The 16,114-nt window shown below is 40.1% G+C and overlaps 1 protein-coding gene across 2 annotated transcripts in view; it reads left to right on the forward strand.

Annotated features, from left to right (window-relative positions):
• Positions 1-16,114, forward strand: part of IL1RAP (interleukin 1 receptor accessory protein) — a 302,078-nt gene that overhangs the window by 264,488 nt on the left and 21,476 nt on the right. The window contains exons 7-11 of one of the 2 annotated variants that reach the window (XM_089680156.1): positions 5,211-5,340; positions 7,482-7,636; positions 10,947-11,096; positions 11,871-12,014; positions 12,888-14,677. In XM_089680156.1, the coding sequence (XP_089536282.1) occupies positions 5,211-5,340; positions 7,482-7,636; positions 10,947-11,096; positions 11,871-12,014; positions 12,888-13,270 (962 nt within the window). In that variant the 3' untranslated portion in view covers positions 13,271-14,677. Of the gene's footprint in view, positions 1-5,210; positions 5,341-7,481; positions 7,637-10,946; positions 11,097-11,870; positions 12,015-12,887; positions 14,678-16,114 lie in introns of those variants that run through there. The other variant, XM_089680155.1, reaches the window with a different exon arrangement.

Consider the following 16,114-nt stretch of genomic DNA (forward strand, 5'->3'; position numbering starts at 1 on the left):
AACGGTGGTGATCACAGCACAGTGATCTGACCATGGGATTGGAAGGATATCGGAAGCCAAGATACGAGGGGAAGAACTGGCGGTCATAAATATATGATCGATTCTTGAGAAGACTTTGTGTGGGTGGGAGTAAAAAGTGTACTGGCGTTTAGTAGGATTGGATTCCCTCCATGAATCGACCATTGAGTGCTGTTGCAGAATGGATTGAAAGGAGTGTTTGGGGGTATGTGGAGTGAGAGATTGTGGGGATTTATCTAGAAAAGGCTATAGTGTACAGTTGGGGTCTCCGCAGACTATAAGCGTGCCTCGTTTATGATGAGCAATAACCGAGAAGAGATGAGAAAGGAATGGCAAAGGACCCTGGTTTGGAGCATAGTATGTGGCAATGGTGACCTCAAAATCCAGCAATTGCCCTACAAGTAGAAGATAACGACCTTCCGGATCTTTAATTTCAGTGCATAATTTGAAGGGTGTAGTACGGTGAAGAGCAATTAAAACCCCCCTGCGCTTAACAGTAGCAGAGGCGGCGTAGACCTGTGGGTAGCAGGGGCCAAAAAATTTAGGAGTGGAGGTAGGAGTGAAATGTGTCTCCTGCAGGCAGACTATGTGGGCCTTATAGGACGCAAAAGAACGAAAGGCTTTGTTGCGCTTCTGCGGGACATTAAGGCCCTGAACATTCAGGGTAAGGATATTCAGGGAACCCATGGGTGGAGGAAGCGGTGATTTGGTAAATATTGGAATCCCTTCAAGAGAGCCATCTTGCGAATTGAACTAGGGGAAAGCATGCGGGTGTAGAAACTGGATAATGACAAGGGGCCGTACAGAAAATTAAGGGTTGAGGTGGGGAGGGGTAAGGGTGGTCTAGGGTAGGTAAAGAGGGCCATAAAGAGGCTGGAAGAAAAAGAAAAGGAGAACGGTCCCCGGTGGTACCCGGAATCCGGGTGGTCCGGGGAGCGGTTGTAGCCCGAGTGGTGTCAAAAGAAACGGGACACCAAAGGGGCAAGTGGAGAGTGCACAGGTGCGTGGGCGACAAGTAAGACAGCATGTAGACAAATAAATACTTGAGCGATCCTGGAAAGAGAGAAAACATCAAACATAATGGGCAGGAAGCCCGGGGTGCCCCGGTGCCGGCGACCCCGACCCACCCGGCACAGCCTCCAAAAGACCGGAACCGGGCGATCAGAGCCGCCGGGGCCGGGGGTCCAATAGGCAAGGTAGAGGCCCAACAGCAGCCCCAACGTAACAAACAGTAAGGCAGGTAACACCCCAACACAAGACATATCTAGAATGGCCCGTATCCTGAGCTGGTTGAAAGAAACAGGTATGAAAAAAAAAAAAATAATAAAGCCCAGCAAACAGGAATAAGGATACAGGTATGCAATGTAAACTGTCAGATGGGGGGGCCGATTGATTCGACTCAGCAAGTAGCGACTACAGGGGCGGCCACGGCCCACCACACAAAGAGCCGGTGGGAGGAGTAGAAGTGGTCAACAGGATTCAGTGCATAGAGTCTTGTGGTGAGGGAGCAGGAGATGAAAATCGACCGCGTTTGTGTAGATTCAGGTGACCATTAGGGATCGACGGAGGCTGTAGTTTCTTCGGAGAGCACGACGCCGTTCGCCTTCTGGAAGTCTCTGACGGTGTTGCGGGGGGGTGTAGCTGGAGGTTCCGTAGCGTGTCCAGGAGTTCATCAGTGGTCTTGCATACGTGGTCCCGGGCTTGGTATCTGAACCGAACAGCAAAGGGAAAGCACCATTTATATGGTATAGTATGTTGCTGAAGCACTTGCAGGTGCGGTTTCATGGCTCTGCGCTTGGTGATAGTAGTGGGGCAGAGGTCCTGAAATAGTTGATAGGCATGACCTTGAAACAGGAGGGACTCCGAATTGCGGGCGGCTTGAAGTAGTTGCTCTCTTGTGCGGAAAAAATGGAGTTTAGCTATGATATCTCGCGGCGGGCCGTCAGTGCGTTTAGGAGCTAGTGCCCTGTGAACCCTGTCCATCTCAAGGCGTTCTATTGGAATAGCAGGGGCGAGCTCTTGGAATAGCACAGTAACTGTAGAGTGGACATCAATGATCGACTCAGGGAGGCCACGAATACGTACATTGGAGCGTCTGGCCCCGTTCTCAAAGTCCTCTAGACGCGTCTGAAGTGTAAGGTTTTCGTCCCGCAGCAGGTCAATTTCGTCCCCCTGCGTTTGAAGTGTTGCGTCAAAGTCATCCACCCTCTGCTCCAGGTCTGCAGTGCGTTGCCCCAGCTCGCGGATTTCCCTGGACAGCTGGTCAGTAATGCGGTCAGAGGTCTGTTTCAGGGCCTTGTGCAACATTTTTTCAAAGCGGGTCAGAAGGTCAGAGGCAGTAAGGTCAGGCGTCGTGGTAGTCATGGGGGTCTCAGATTCATCTGCAGACTCACCCTCCGAAGAGCATGGCTGGCTCGGTCACTCTGGCTGTAGGACTGCAAGCCTGGAGGATGCTGGCTGGGCATTGTAGTTCCCCGACGCGGCGGCCATCTTGGATGAGGCTCGAGCTAGGGCCTCCTTTATGGGCTTGCAGGGCGGCGCCACCTGGTGTTTATGACCCCCCCTGACCATTATTGCAGGTGGCCGGGGGGTTATATTGATGATCGGGGCCGCTTATGGATCAGTGCGAGCCCGGATCGCGCGGCAGGGGGGCTGTCTTACCCGCGGCACGGAGGAGCTTCAGGGAGACATGTCCCGTACCGCCGGCCGCGCATGCGCACTCCCACAGCCCTCTTTTTAACATTACATAGAAAGGGAAATCTAAATAGGATTTTTACGTAAGAAAAAAGGTAAGCGGTTTTGCAAAAGTATAAATATACTGTAATATTTACATTCTTGGAAGCTTTCTTTATATCAGGTGGATATTCTATTTTTTTCAATAATTTTTATTAGATTTCAACAGCAAGCTTTTTATGGTAATGTGCCTTTTTACATTTTAAAATGTCAGCATTGTCTTTGTCTTAAACACTGGCAGTTGTCAGATTGTGTCCTTATTTTACACATAGAACAAATATGGTTTTTTTTTTAATCATCAAATAAAGTACCAGTATTTTTGTCCTGTATACAACATGGGCTTAGGGGCCAGGGTCCTCTGCAGGTATACAGGTGCTGAGCTAATGACAAGCACAAGAACTAGCAAGACCTACATCCTGCCAGTAATAATAGTTTATACACTTTGATTTCCCAGACAGTTTACACAATAGTAGTTTGTTGTTTTGCAAGAATTTACTTGAATCACACTGTGTATCTTGGGCCGCAAGCAGCTGTCTTCGTAATAAAACATATCTATAGACCCATGGAATTAAGCTAGCAGCTAATTATTATTTATACTAGTACTTCTTCAGCAGGGGTGGTCTTCTGAAAATATGCTCCATGTAAAATTTTCTTTATGGAAGTAGTTCTTTGCGTTTCTGCATATTCTTAAATAGAAAAATGCAGATATCATAGTATCTGTAAAGACTAACACTCTGGCTTCTCCATTATTGCTCTTGTTACATAATAGAATTACCGCTTGAGTTAAATTCTTTTGATTGACTTTTATATAATGTAAAGGCAATTCATTTTGGTCAAGTGTGACCCCCAAAATATTTGGAGGGCCTCACAATAGCTTTTTAGGATGTCATTAATTAGATTATAAAATAAGTGTTCTGCCTTTATTTTAGATAAACATTGTTTTGGAATGCTGATTTGGATATTCTGTCTCTTCCATCTATCTCCTTTCTTGATTGTCTATATGGGTTTGAGGGGAATCCTGAGTGTTCACAGTCTTTAAACCCACTGAACTAATGTGGGAATTCGATATATTAATGCACTCTTTGATGAGACATCAGGGTTTTTTTACCTCCTGATGTCTCACCTGCCTGAAGCTGAAGCTTAACGGAGTGCACATCACACAAGGGCTAAGAAAAGAGTCACCATAAACTGAAAGTGACGAACTACATGTTGCTTCTGGGTTCATTCAAGCTAGCGGAGATCAGCGAATGTATATTCACTGGTCTCTTTCCACTCCACTCAGTGATGCCCGCTTGGGTCCCAAGGCCGCAGGTGGGACAGCGAAGCATGACAGGTAGGCTTCGTATTAGAGGGGTTGCACTCCAAGGTTCAGAGAAAGCAATCTGGCAACTATTTGGATGCCAGGTTGCTTTCATTAGAAGGTCAACAGTAGGCTTGTAGCATGTACACACACTCCTGGCAGCTGCAGCCGCCTCATGAAACTCATGACTCAAACTCATGAAATGTGATTTTTTTTTTTCTTAATGCAGATAGTGCTAGTACCTGAATTCAACATAATATGAGCCTTCTGCTCTTCCATATATAGCAGCACTGAGACCTCACGAGGCAAGGGAATATACTGGTAGAAGGAAGAGAGCAGAGTGAGAGAAGAGATTACCTTTTTCAGTTTGCTGAGGTGGGAAAATGACACCACTTTATTCTTGAACTGTAACGAGAAAATGGTGTCATCCATCTGGTTTGCTGTCTGTCAGGACTGTGTAAAACGCAGGACTGAGGGATTAGAAATACAAATTCTTTGTCAGATAAGACCGCTTCAAAATCTGTATTTAATCTTTGTATTTATTTTATCAGCTTGGACCAGAGTAAGTGTGCATATTTTATACCTTTGGGACCACTGTGGAAGCTGAAAATCACTGTAGTATTTGGCACTACAACCAGTGATTACAACAGTCTTCCAGGTCCTGTGCTGAATATTGTCCCCTGCATACTGACCACACTGGTCACTCACTCAGGATTGCCACCATTAACAGCACACCATGTATTTTTTTCCCAATGCATACAAGGTAATCTCTGTTTACAGGAAGTGGAGAGGAGGGGTGGTGAAGTCCATTGAAAAATATAAGGTGTTCTGTGAATGGTAGCGATGCAGAGCAAAAGGGCCCCCTATGGTCAGTATGCAGTGACGTAGCCACTCAACACAGGACCTGGAAGAGGCTTCTACAGTGGTCCCTCTGATATAAAATATGCATATTTACATTGATCCAAGCTAGACTAATGTAACTATGTAATAAAGATCATACCTGGAGTTCAGCTTTAAGTGAAACATATTACATATATAGTATATGTAGCTACAGTTGTTTATATATTTCATATAAATTAAATGTTTCATATTCTTTTAAATGAGTTCTTCATCAGTTCATATTGACATGTTTATTGTTATATGGTGCAATTTTATTTAGGAGAAGATATGCAACTTACCTGTGAAGTGTATTTCTCTTACGTTCAAAACTCCAGTAATGAAATTTGGTGGACAATAAATGGCAAGAGAAAAGAAGACATTACTGACCCAAGAGTAAATGTTACTGAAAGGTAATTTGCATTATCAATTGCATGTCTTACTGGAAACCTGTCCTAAATGAACAGGGTCTCTTGACCCTTTGAGCCCATAACAAAATATGTTGGCCAGGAACCTCTCTAGGGAGTGAGACTGTACTATTTTTTTTTTCTTTTTTCATGTGTTCTTAATTAATATTATAATACAGGATTTACTTTATATAGCGCCAACAGTTTGTGCAGCACTTTACAATATAAAGGGGGACAATACAATGGAACTTAGTATAATTGCATGTTACCTTATCGACCAAATGTAGAATCAATGTGTTATTTTCTACCCATAAAGAAAAATATATGCATGGGAAACTGCTCACTGTTACCATTTTTTTTTCTCTTTCATTCTACAGACACCAGTCTTAATGTATGAAGGAAAAGCAATTCTTGTTATCCATATAAATCAGTCAGAGCAGAAGCATGAAATGGGAAGCCCTAGTGCTTTATCTTCATATTTTTCAGTAAATCTCTGTATGAGTATTTAGAGCCAGCCCATGTCCCCTCCCCTGACTTCTCCATCAAGATCAATAATACAACCATCAGTCCCTCCCCAAATATTGTAGACTTCACCTCCGCAACATCTCCAAGATACACACATTCTTAACCTCGGAAACCACTAAGCAACTTATTCACTCCCTTGTTATCTCTCGCCTTGACTATTGTAACTCCCTCCTCATTGGCCTACTTAATCGAAGGCTATCCCCTCTTCATGAATGCTGCTGCCAGACTCATCCACCTTACCAACCGTTCCATATCTGCCATCCCTCTCTGCCAATCCCTCCACTGACTTCCCATTGCCCAATGAAAAAAATTCAAACATTAACAATAATGTATAAAGCCATTTATAACTCTGCCCCAAATTACATCACCAATCTTGTCTCCAAATATCACCCAAACCATCCTCTCTGCTCCTCCCATGACCTCTTGCTCTCTCGCTTCCTTGTCTTCTCCCATGCTTGTCTCCAGGACTTCTCCAGAGCCTTCCCCATCCTCTGGAACCCTCTACCCCAATCTATCCGACTATTGCCTACTCTGCCCACTTTTAGGCAATCTCTGAAAACCTATCTCTTCAGGGAAGCCTATCCTGCCTTCAGCTAATATCGGAATCTTCTATTCCTCCTATCAGTTCATCCCCCACAGTTATTACCTTTTGTACCATCAGCGCCTCCCTCTTAGATTGTAAGCTCTCAGGATCAGGCCCTCCTTACCCTCTTGTATTGAACTGTATCATTGCTGTAATGTCTCCCTTTATATTGTAAAGTGCTGAACAAACTGTTGGCGCTATATATATCCTGTATAATAATAATAATAGAGTGTAACAAATCATGTATTTGGATTATTTTTCTCAGTATATAAAAGATCATATATTTCTGGGTTCAGCTAACCCAGGAGCCAGGTTACCATGGACCAGTAAAATGACAGCTATTCATTTGTTTGAACCTTTCTGTTGTTAGTGGATGCTTGTAGCATCAAAGATTGTACTGAATAGCTTCTGAATTCTACATTAAAGGAATTGAACCTGGGGAAACATTTAACAAGGGAAAAGGAAAGAAAAAACTCCTTTTTTACCAAATTGTCCAGGTATTCCCAAACTCAAATTTATTGTACTTCCTTTATCATCTAGAATAACTGCAAAGGAGCAACCCTGACATTTCCTAACGTGCATAACTCTGCTGCTATTTGGAATTACAAACCTAGTAAACTTTTCAGCTAACTTGTGTTTTTCATTTTTGTCTGCATATTTTACAGCTAAATGTTATAGAAATACAGTATACAGAGTGATATGCTTTGTCACAGAAGTTATAGAACTATGGTTTCTCATTTTAAAAGATGTGTTGTAGGACTTCATTATAAGTGAACCTACACTTATAATGTCACTGCGGATTCACAAGTCTAGAGGTCATTAATCAACACAGTTCTCAGTCTTAGAAGTGGTGTGGGACTGATTCTGCCTCAACCTAGATGTGTATAATTTAATTTTTTAACCGAAGCACATACTTCTCTTTTAAGCTCCGTGCCTAGGCCACTCTCAGTTACTTTTACCGTCAAGTGAACAGGAGTTTGCTTCTCTGCTTGCATCGCCCTACATCTGAAAAGTAATGTGTTGTGTTTATTTGTTTCAGATCTGAACTGGATGAGATGAATCCTGGAGCTAAAACCATAACTAAGAAATTATACATTAAAAATATCAGTCCAGATGAGCTCAAACACAACTATACATGCTCAGCCAAAAACCATTTGGGGTCTATCTCCAGGCAAGCACTGATCAAAGAGAAAGGTAAACACAGACAGTAGACCATGAATTCTTACAATTTGTTACCACAATGTATTTATCAATATTGTGCGTTGAAACATTTGAATTGAGAATCAAGAAAATATGTACATTGATAGTACAGTATGGAATATGTTGGCTTTTTTTTAAATGAAAAACGACAAACGTTATATGCTAATGCTAATTTTGATTTTAGCGGTAATAATTGGATTTTGTTACTGTATTTAGTTCCCCTGGAAATTTAAACATAATTCTATCAAAATAGTAAAACTTACTATTATTTTCCCCTAAATTTCTTACTTATATGAAAGTATATTTGGATTCCAGTCTCTACATTTACTACTTTTGATATAATTAAAGTAGATTTAATTCATATCTGGATGACACTTAGTTTGCAAAAGCACTCTGCATTATAAGTTATTGACTTGGCATTTTTTTTATTTAATATTGGTTCTGCTGATGGACACTACAAGCGGTCATTCTGACACACATTGTGCTCCATAAGGAAGCCAGTTTAATCACGTTAAAGATGTTTTGCTACTTCTCCAAGCAGCTTCTTCAGTTCTAATAAGTGTTGATGTGAGTAAACATATCCCAGCTTTTATATCCACACAGGTAACTCGGTCACCTTAATACAGTCACTATGGAATGTATTGTAGCACCTTCCTGGTCAGGTGCTAGGATTTGTATTTGATATAGGTTAAGCATAGTTGTGTTTTTCTGCTTACTAGAAAGGCTGTCATGTAAATTCAGTGTGTTATTCTGCTTAACAGAGTGATGTGAATAATTAGTTAGGTCTGCTCATGCTGCTGAGGTGTTGCTGGAGTTTGTCTGAGTTCTGTTCACCTTCAGGAAGCTATGAGAGCCTTCCAGAGTATGGGTAGGGGCTGAGCAAATGAATATGGATACAGCCCTGGCCAATTGCAGGGGAAGGTGACCACCATAGCATGCTGTGAGTGGTATTTTTGTTCTGGGAGTACATGGGCTCTAGGTCTTTCCCGGGAGTGGATTGCAGCAAGCCAAGCTGGAGGCAGGCTACCTCACCTGGCACTTGCTGCCATGTGGCCTCAGGTGGGTCAACATGAGGGCCTGAATTTTACAAAGCGTAACCCTGGTTCTACAGTAAGCTAACTGAGGGGAGTTGTCTGTAAAGATCTGTGTGGTACCACTGGAGAGAGTCACTTGGAAGATTGGAAGGAGGCAACCATTCTGTCCTTGGACTTGTGAGCACAGATGCTGAGAGATCTTGGAGACTCTTGCTTTGCTAACCCTTTGGTGCTTGATAGTCAGTGTGGGTCTGAGAAAGGGAATATTGGGTAGTGTTCTTTCTCGGGCTAGTGTGCTTGTCCAATTGATGCTACTGCAAAGGACTTTGCTCTGTTGCTATTACTTCTCGACTGTTGTGCTCTGCCGTAACGGGCCTGTACCCGAGGAGCTCAACCCTGTTATTACTACTACAGCTAAAGGGACTTGGCTCACTCTTAAAACTACTTGCTGCTATGTTACAAGGTAGTCTGCTATCTGCGTTTGGCTTGGACTTCTGCATTGCTCAACTGAGAGATTAAGTTTAGGTGCCCTCAATGTGAATGGTTCTATATTTGGAGTATCCTACTGAAATTCCCCGTTCCTATGCCCAGTTCTACAATAAAACTCCAAGAACCATACAACCCCTAAATTGTCATTGAAGACAATGAGCCATTGTGTGTGTGTGTGTGTGTGTGTGTGTATTTGGCTGAAGAAGTACACTGTCTCTATCGAAATAAGGGAAAACAGGGGCACATATTCAAGTAGCTCCTGGGGAGGTAATGCTGCAGTATCAAAACAGATGTTGACTTGTGATACTACTCTGCTTATCCTCCTCAGACATCCTCAAGGAAGGAACAAAGGATCCATCCACAAAACAAGAAACACAAACGCCAGATCTTTTTTTTTTTTATAAAGGAGATTGTTACCTACACACCTGTTTATTTTCATAACGGTTATTAGACAGGCATGTGAAGGCCCTCCTGTAAGGGCCATAGGAGCTTTGAAGATTTGAAGCAGGTCAAAGGAAGTAAATCACTTGTTAAAGTAAAATGCAAACAGCTATTTGAGCCTTACCTTTCCTCAGTTAACCGTACATTTTATATATATATATAATATATATATATATATATATATATATATATATATATATAATAAGCAGACTTTAATTGTATTTTGTGGTTAATATACTGTATATGGTGGTTCCGCAAATGACCTAAGCATTGCATTGGGCGTACTTACCAGAAAATGTTTTTTTTAAATAATTGTTTACTGTTTACACCTATAAAAAAAAATCAAGGAAATAATCTCTGTATTCAAATTTGCTGAAAAATTAAACCCCTATGAGTCCTGAAAAAAACAATGAATAATATATTAGGTTAAACTACAAATGCTAAAAGGTGTAGAAATGAAAGAAATGCTCTGCGACTCAAGGAGATTTATGCCTGGGGAAATCAAGTGGTTAAAATATATGACTTTGTGATTACAATCTATCCTTGGCTTACCATATTTGTAGTATTAACCACAGGACAGTAATCATACACAACTTGCAGAAGGTTCAGCAATTATTCTCTAATAACAGTGCTTTCAAAGCACATGTGCACATTTCAGCAACTTCATGTACAAGTAATATTTATGTTGTGCTGTAAAACCTATCTTAAATTCTTACTGAGCTGTAGGTTCTCAGCCATGTAATGTATTTCAGTGAAAATGCACATCTAGTCGATATAATGACAAGGATCCGGTTTGATCAGTTTTCTTGAGTTTGCACTCTCTTGACATAATTTGACCTTCTAACCATTATCAGTCTTTATGTAAATGTGTCTGTGAACTCTTGACACCCCTTTATTGCAAAGCAAGCTGGTCAATTTCTCATCAGAAGCACAGCATCCTATTTTCCTGTTTAGGCTGTCTGCTGAATAATTGACATCAACGGGAATAACATCTTGCTTCAACAAGTCACCGTTAAATGCACATGGAGAATATATTGGAATTGCTTTGGACAGCTCATATTATTATGAATTTTGAATTATTCCTGTTTTCCGATAGAAAATATGTGGTTTGACATGTGATTTAAAATGCATTTAATTATGTTTTTGCAGTAGCCGTATGTCGTTATAGATATAGAGTATTGACATGTGTTATAAGGACAAATGTTCATCTTTTTTAAGTCTCTTTTCCGTGTAGCAAGTCAGTAGAGACAGCTCAGTAGTTAATTTGAAAGCATTATGTTCTTGGTGCTGACATATGCATCATAATAATATGGTAATCACTATTATAATGTTTCTTACAGTTGGCACTCCACGATACATCACTGAATTGGCATGTGGGCTGGGAGCAACACTGTTTCTTGTTATATGCTTCATTGTTGTATATCATGTGTACTGGCTGGAATTGGTGCTCTTCTACAGGGCTCATTTTGGCACAGATGAAACCATTGGAGGTAAGATGCTGTAATATAAAAAAATATATATATTATATATATATATATATATATATATATATATATATATATCGGACAAGGTTTGGGATGGTAGATATTAAAGGGTATTGGATGGTGGCAGCGGCAGTGATGAGAACAGTGAATTTAATTGTTGGCAGATAGTGGTGAGAGGGAAATGGGGTTCAGAAATACAAAGAGTCCAGTGCACTCCATACAGCAGTAAGACCCAATTATAAGAAGGCTGTGGTGAGATTGCAGATGGCCCTGAAACTGGAAGAGGGGGCAGAAGGGGCAGGTGAGCAGCACATCTTTTTTTTTTTCTGTGGAAGCGGCTGCTATCACGTTCAGTGCTGGAAGATAGCCACTCAAGGCAGTATATGGCAACTTTGAAGGAAGCACAGTAGGGAAGATTTTAAGCAGAATCTGCTGTCTGCAGGTAATGGCATACACAATCTTATGAATAACTAGTATGGTTCTCTATACCCTTCAGCTTTAAATATATAAGAATGGCCAGCAAAAATCTATGCCCAGGTGCAGAGATACACAGCAGATAAGAATATGGATTTACATGGGTTTGTCATTAGGGATTGCTTTTTTTTCTACAGTACTACTACAAGGAAAGTTAAATAATTACAATATTATAAAACCTTGTGAAGAACAAGTAAAATCAATCTTGTTCTTTTCCAGTGCACTGCTTTTTGGACATTATTTCTAAAATGTATTTTGTTTTCCTAAACAGTATCTGATTTACATTTCTTGATTTCTTGATGGCAGATGGAAAGGAATATGATGTGTATGTATCCTACGCAAGGAATGCAGAGGAAGAAGAGTTTGTTCTTGTGACTCTGAGAGGGATTTTGGAAAATGAATTTGGATACAAGCTGTGTATCTTTGACAGAGACAGCTTACCTGGTGGAAGTAAGTAGCTTTTTCACTTTCAAGTATCTATCTCTGTGACTTTAGTTTGATTTTTGTGTATGTATTTAACCACTGTGAACTATGTTAAGTTTACCTTACCTGGCCAGTCAAACAACAAACTATTTTGTTTTTTGCAATATGGCCAGAGTCTTTAAAATGACCTTTGTTAGGCTTCAAGAAACCAGACTATCATCTATTTTTAACTCCATAGAGGGCCTTGTAATACGATAGCTTTATTCTTCGTAAGTACTTGTTCTTATTTTTAGTAGGGAAGCATATGTCTAGTTGCTGCAACCATCTGGTGGAATGACTATGTACAGTTGAGGAAACAGTCTAGACTGTCATGTGGTTATAGTTCACTGTAAGAAATTAAATAAAACCACTCTATGCTTTTTAAATGGGTTCCATTTCAGTTTAACATCATTGTTAGAGCAAAGTACACCCAGAAACTGGAACTTTATTAATATTTTTAAACAGTGATGTAATAATTAGTAGTAACAATGCTCAAGTTAACACAAAATGTACAGCTTCACTGAGGTCTTCATAGTTGTCCAGATCAGAGCTGTATTACCCTTTGCAGGAATTAAGGTTATTCAGGTTATTTCACATATTATTCCTGTAGCTGTGGAGTCTCTGTTCACTCAACAGAACAACATGAGGACATTCCAAATGCACATAAGCAATTGCAACATTTCTGATGTATAATGAGGCCATCACTTTGCTGTACTTGGACCGAATGAAACAATTCCTGACAGCATTTATAGGACTAGATAACAAAACACATTTCCTGCTAATTGTATTTTAGACCACCTTTTCTCTAGAAACACATTAAGAACTCTCGAAACACTAATGCTTTCCTTTTTTCCCCACCAGTCATTACAGATGAGACACTGAGCTTCATTAAGAAAAGCCGACGTCTTCTTGTTGTCATTAGCCCAAGTTATGTCCATCAAGGTACCCAGGCCCTCTTGGAACTGAAAGCTGGCTTGGAAAACATGGCTTCCCAGGGCAATATTCGACTTGTGTTAGTTCAGTATAAAGCAATTAAGAACAAAAAGAAGGTGAAGGAGTTAAAACTAGCTCAATCTGTACTCAGTGTTATTAAATGGAAAGGGGAAAAATCTAAACACCCAGGGAGTAGGTTTTGGAAAGAGCTCCATGTTGCCCTTCCTGTTAAGAAAACTTATTTTACAAAGAACACAGGTAGCTTTCAAATGCTCACTCAGAATTCATCCTTCACTACAGAGGGACTCTGAAGTTGACATATTGATCTTGACAGCCAATAGTAAGTTGACTTGACTTTCTGATATTTTATGTTCGAGTTAGAGCTTCTGTAATGTTGCCAGTTAAGAGAAAGTCATGCTGAAGATCTGTGGTTAAGATAGATGTTTGAAACATCTCTGGAAAGTATTAGGCCATCCCAGTTGCATTTTACTTGACAAGTGTAAATGGGAGCTGCTTGTTGTAAAGAAGCTCTAGAGACCTTTAACCAAAGACTCAAGGACATGGAACAATGAAAGGTGGAAAAGTGAAAGAAAAGTGAGTCACAGAATGAGTAGCATGCAAGATGTAGAAGTTGGATGCAAAATAAAAACTGCTAATGTGATTTAACCAGTTGCAGAGATTGGACCTGCTGTGTATGCCACCAAAAAACCTCATATAATGACACAGGGCACATGTGGTATGCCTTGTCCTTCTGCCTCACTGCTGTTTCCCCTCCTGTATTTTACACCAATTCCCTTTCCCCAAAATGACAGCCAGGAGTTGCTGTGTGTGACTGCTGCTACTACTGTAAAAAAAGACATTCTAACACAGTGTTTTTATAAACATTGTTCAGAGGTTAAATAGAGAAATGTGATGTCAGTCAAGTGCTGGTTCACACTGGTGGGTTTCTAATGCGATTGAGCTGCACAGAATCACATGACAAGGAAATCACATTTATTTTCAATAGAACTCTGTGCAGTGTGAATTTGGAAAAGGCTCCTGTTGTACTTTGGTGCAATTTGGCTTCATGAACTATGCTAACCACATCCAAAGTCGCACTACACAATCACATTGAAAAGTGCACCACAATAGTGTGAATGGAATCCAAAGCAACCTAAACATTAAAAAAAATTAATAATAATTTTGTATTTCCTTTTCAAATAAAATTCCTATTTCACCCCTTATTAACCCTTAGTTACCTTTTTTTTTAGGGTTGCTTTAACAAAGTGCAAAGTAAAGAAAAAACAAATAACTTTTGTTATTTGTAATGCATTTATTGTCATTTTAAATGGGACCGATTATAAAAGAAAATGTATAGTGTTTACAATAACAGTATTGTAGCTAACACTGATCAAAGTAGAAAATAAATGTTTTTTTGTTTTTTTAATTTTGTTACTTTGCTTTTAAAAAGCAAAAAAATCATTTTTGCAAGACAATATCACCAAAAGAACCCTTGTTGACCGTACATATTTGTATTACATTATTACCTTAAGTATTGACATAGTTGTTGCTAAATAGACAGGCCAATAGCAAACATTTAAAATCTATATTGGCACATCGGGAGTGTACAGATATTGTAGTAGTTAAAAATAAAGCACTGGACAAAGCATGGTCACCCATAACAGCCAGTCACCTTTTATTGGACTGCCTTTTCTGTATTAAAGAGTGGTAAACTCTGATTAATTGCTCAGTCTCTTACTTCATTTTGACATCAGCATTTCCCTTTGTACATCTTTTTTTTTTAACCAGACAGTGTTGGGCATGCTGTTTATCTTCTAAATGCATAAAACTTAAAGCTGAACCAGCCAGCAAACATATGCCTGGAAAATGTGCTTACAAAACATTTAGCAAAGAAAAATGTTCCTGTATATGTAAAACACCAGGTGAAAATTATACACTGCAGTAATATATGCAGTATTTGGTTATTGCTTGAAAAATTGAATTGCTTTATTTTAACAGCACGGGAGCTGCTTTAATGATTTATATCCATTGAAGCAGCACATATAATTGCAGGTAGATGGTTGCAATAAGCATGATACTATTAAATATCCTCTGCTTGGCTAACTAGTGTTTCAGTATGTGAAACCCTGGCACCAAGCACCAGACAAATCCCCTGTGTTATAGGGTAATAGAAGTTACTACTGTGTGCATACATTCCCCAAGCATATGTACTAAACGACTTTTAATGTATAATAAGTCAACAGGTGGTGCTTGAAAAGTCATAGAAAAAGTGCCATATTTATGCAGTTTAGAATATTTATCATTGCAGATTTTTTTTTTACTGAAAGTAATTATTATAAAAAAAATAGATGTATGCTCTAGCTTTGTAATTTATACACTCATATAATCTGTTTGACATATTTCGTGCTGATAGAAATAGAAGTCTTATTTTTAAAGTGGACCTGAACTGTGGAAATTGTTCCCAAAATAGACAAGCCAGGGCAAATGACTAGTCACCAGTTTTGCCTGTGGTATCTCTGCAACTGATCTTGTCCCATTATTCACTCACCATTTCTAGTTCTGCATTTTGTCTGTGTGGAGATGGCCATCTTGGTAGAAGAGCTTGGCCTGATGACTGGTGATCTAATGACTGGTTGGGGCAATATTCAAGAAGCAGGAGAGGGGGAGGAGGCTCAGATCTACAAAATGAATGTAGCAAACACTGTGGAGATGCTTGCATGCAGGTCTTTAGGTATAGATTTCTCTCCAACAAGAACAGTGAGCAGAACTGTGGTGACATCTCCAAAGCTCACTTCTTCTGAGAAAAGCAGTTAGGCTGGCTGTGCGTTATACATTTTTATTTTTCGTTCAACCAGCAGGCTGATTGAAAAAAATATGTGCTGATTTTGCCATCAACACACTCTGTGCTGATGGGAGAATCCTTTTCACAGTGCTATTGTGTTCTGCTGGCAAGAAGCCTTTCTCACTGGCAGAATACAATGATTAGTGTTGCTCGCAATAGCCAGCAACACATCCCTCAGGAAAAACCTGACGGACTGGTTATAATTAAGTTGACCATTAAATTGACTTGCGTACCACCAGCTAGCCAATTCATGGATCGAAATTCGGCCGGTTCCTGCTGAACTGGCTGAATTTTGATTCATGGATGGACAGCT

The sequence above is a fragment of the Staurois parvus genome, unplaced genomic scaffold (assembly GCF_062004578.1).
Source record: "Staurois parvus isolate SC_StPar_1 unplaced genomic scaffold, SC_StPar_1.0 ptg000235l, whole genome shotgun sequence".
Taxonomy (NCBI): Eukaryota; Metazoa; Chordata; class Amphibia; order Anura; family Ranidae; genus Staurois; species Staurois parvus.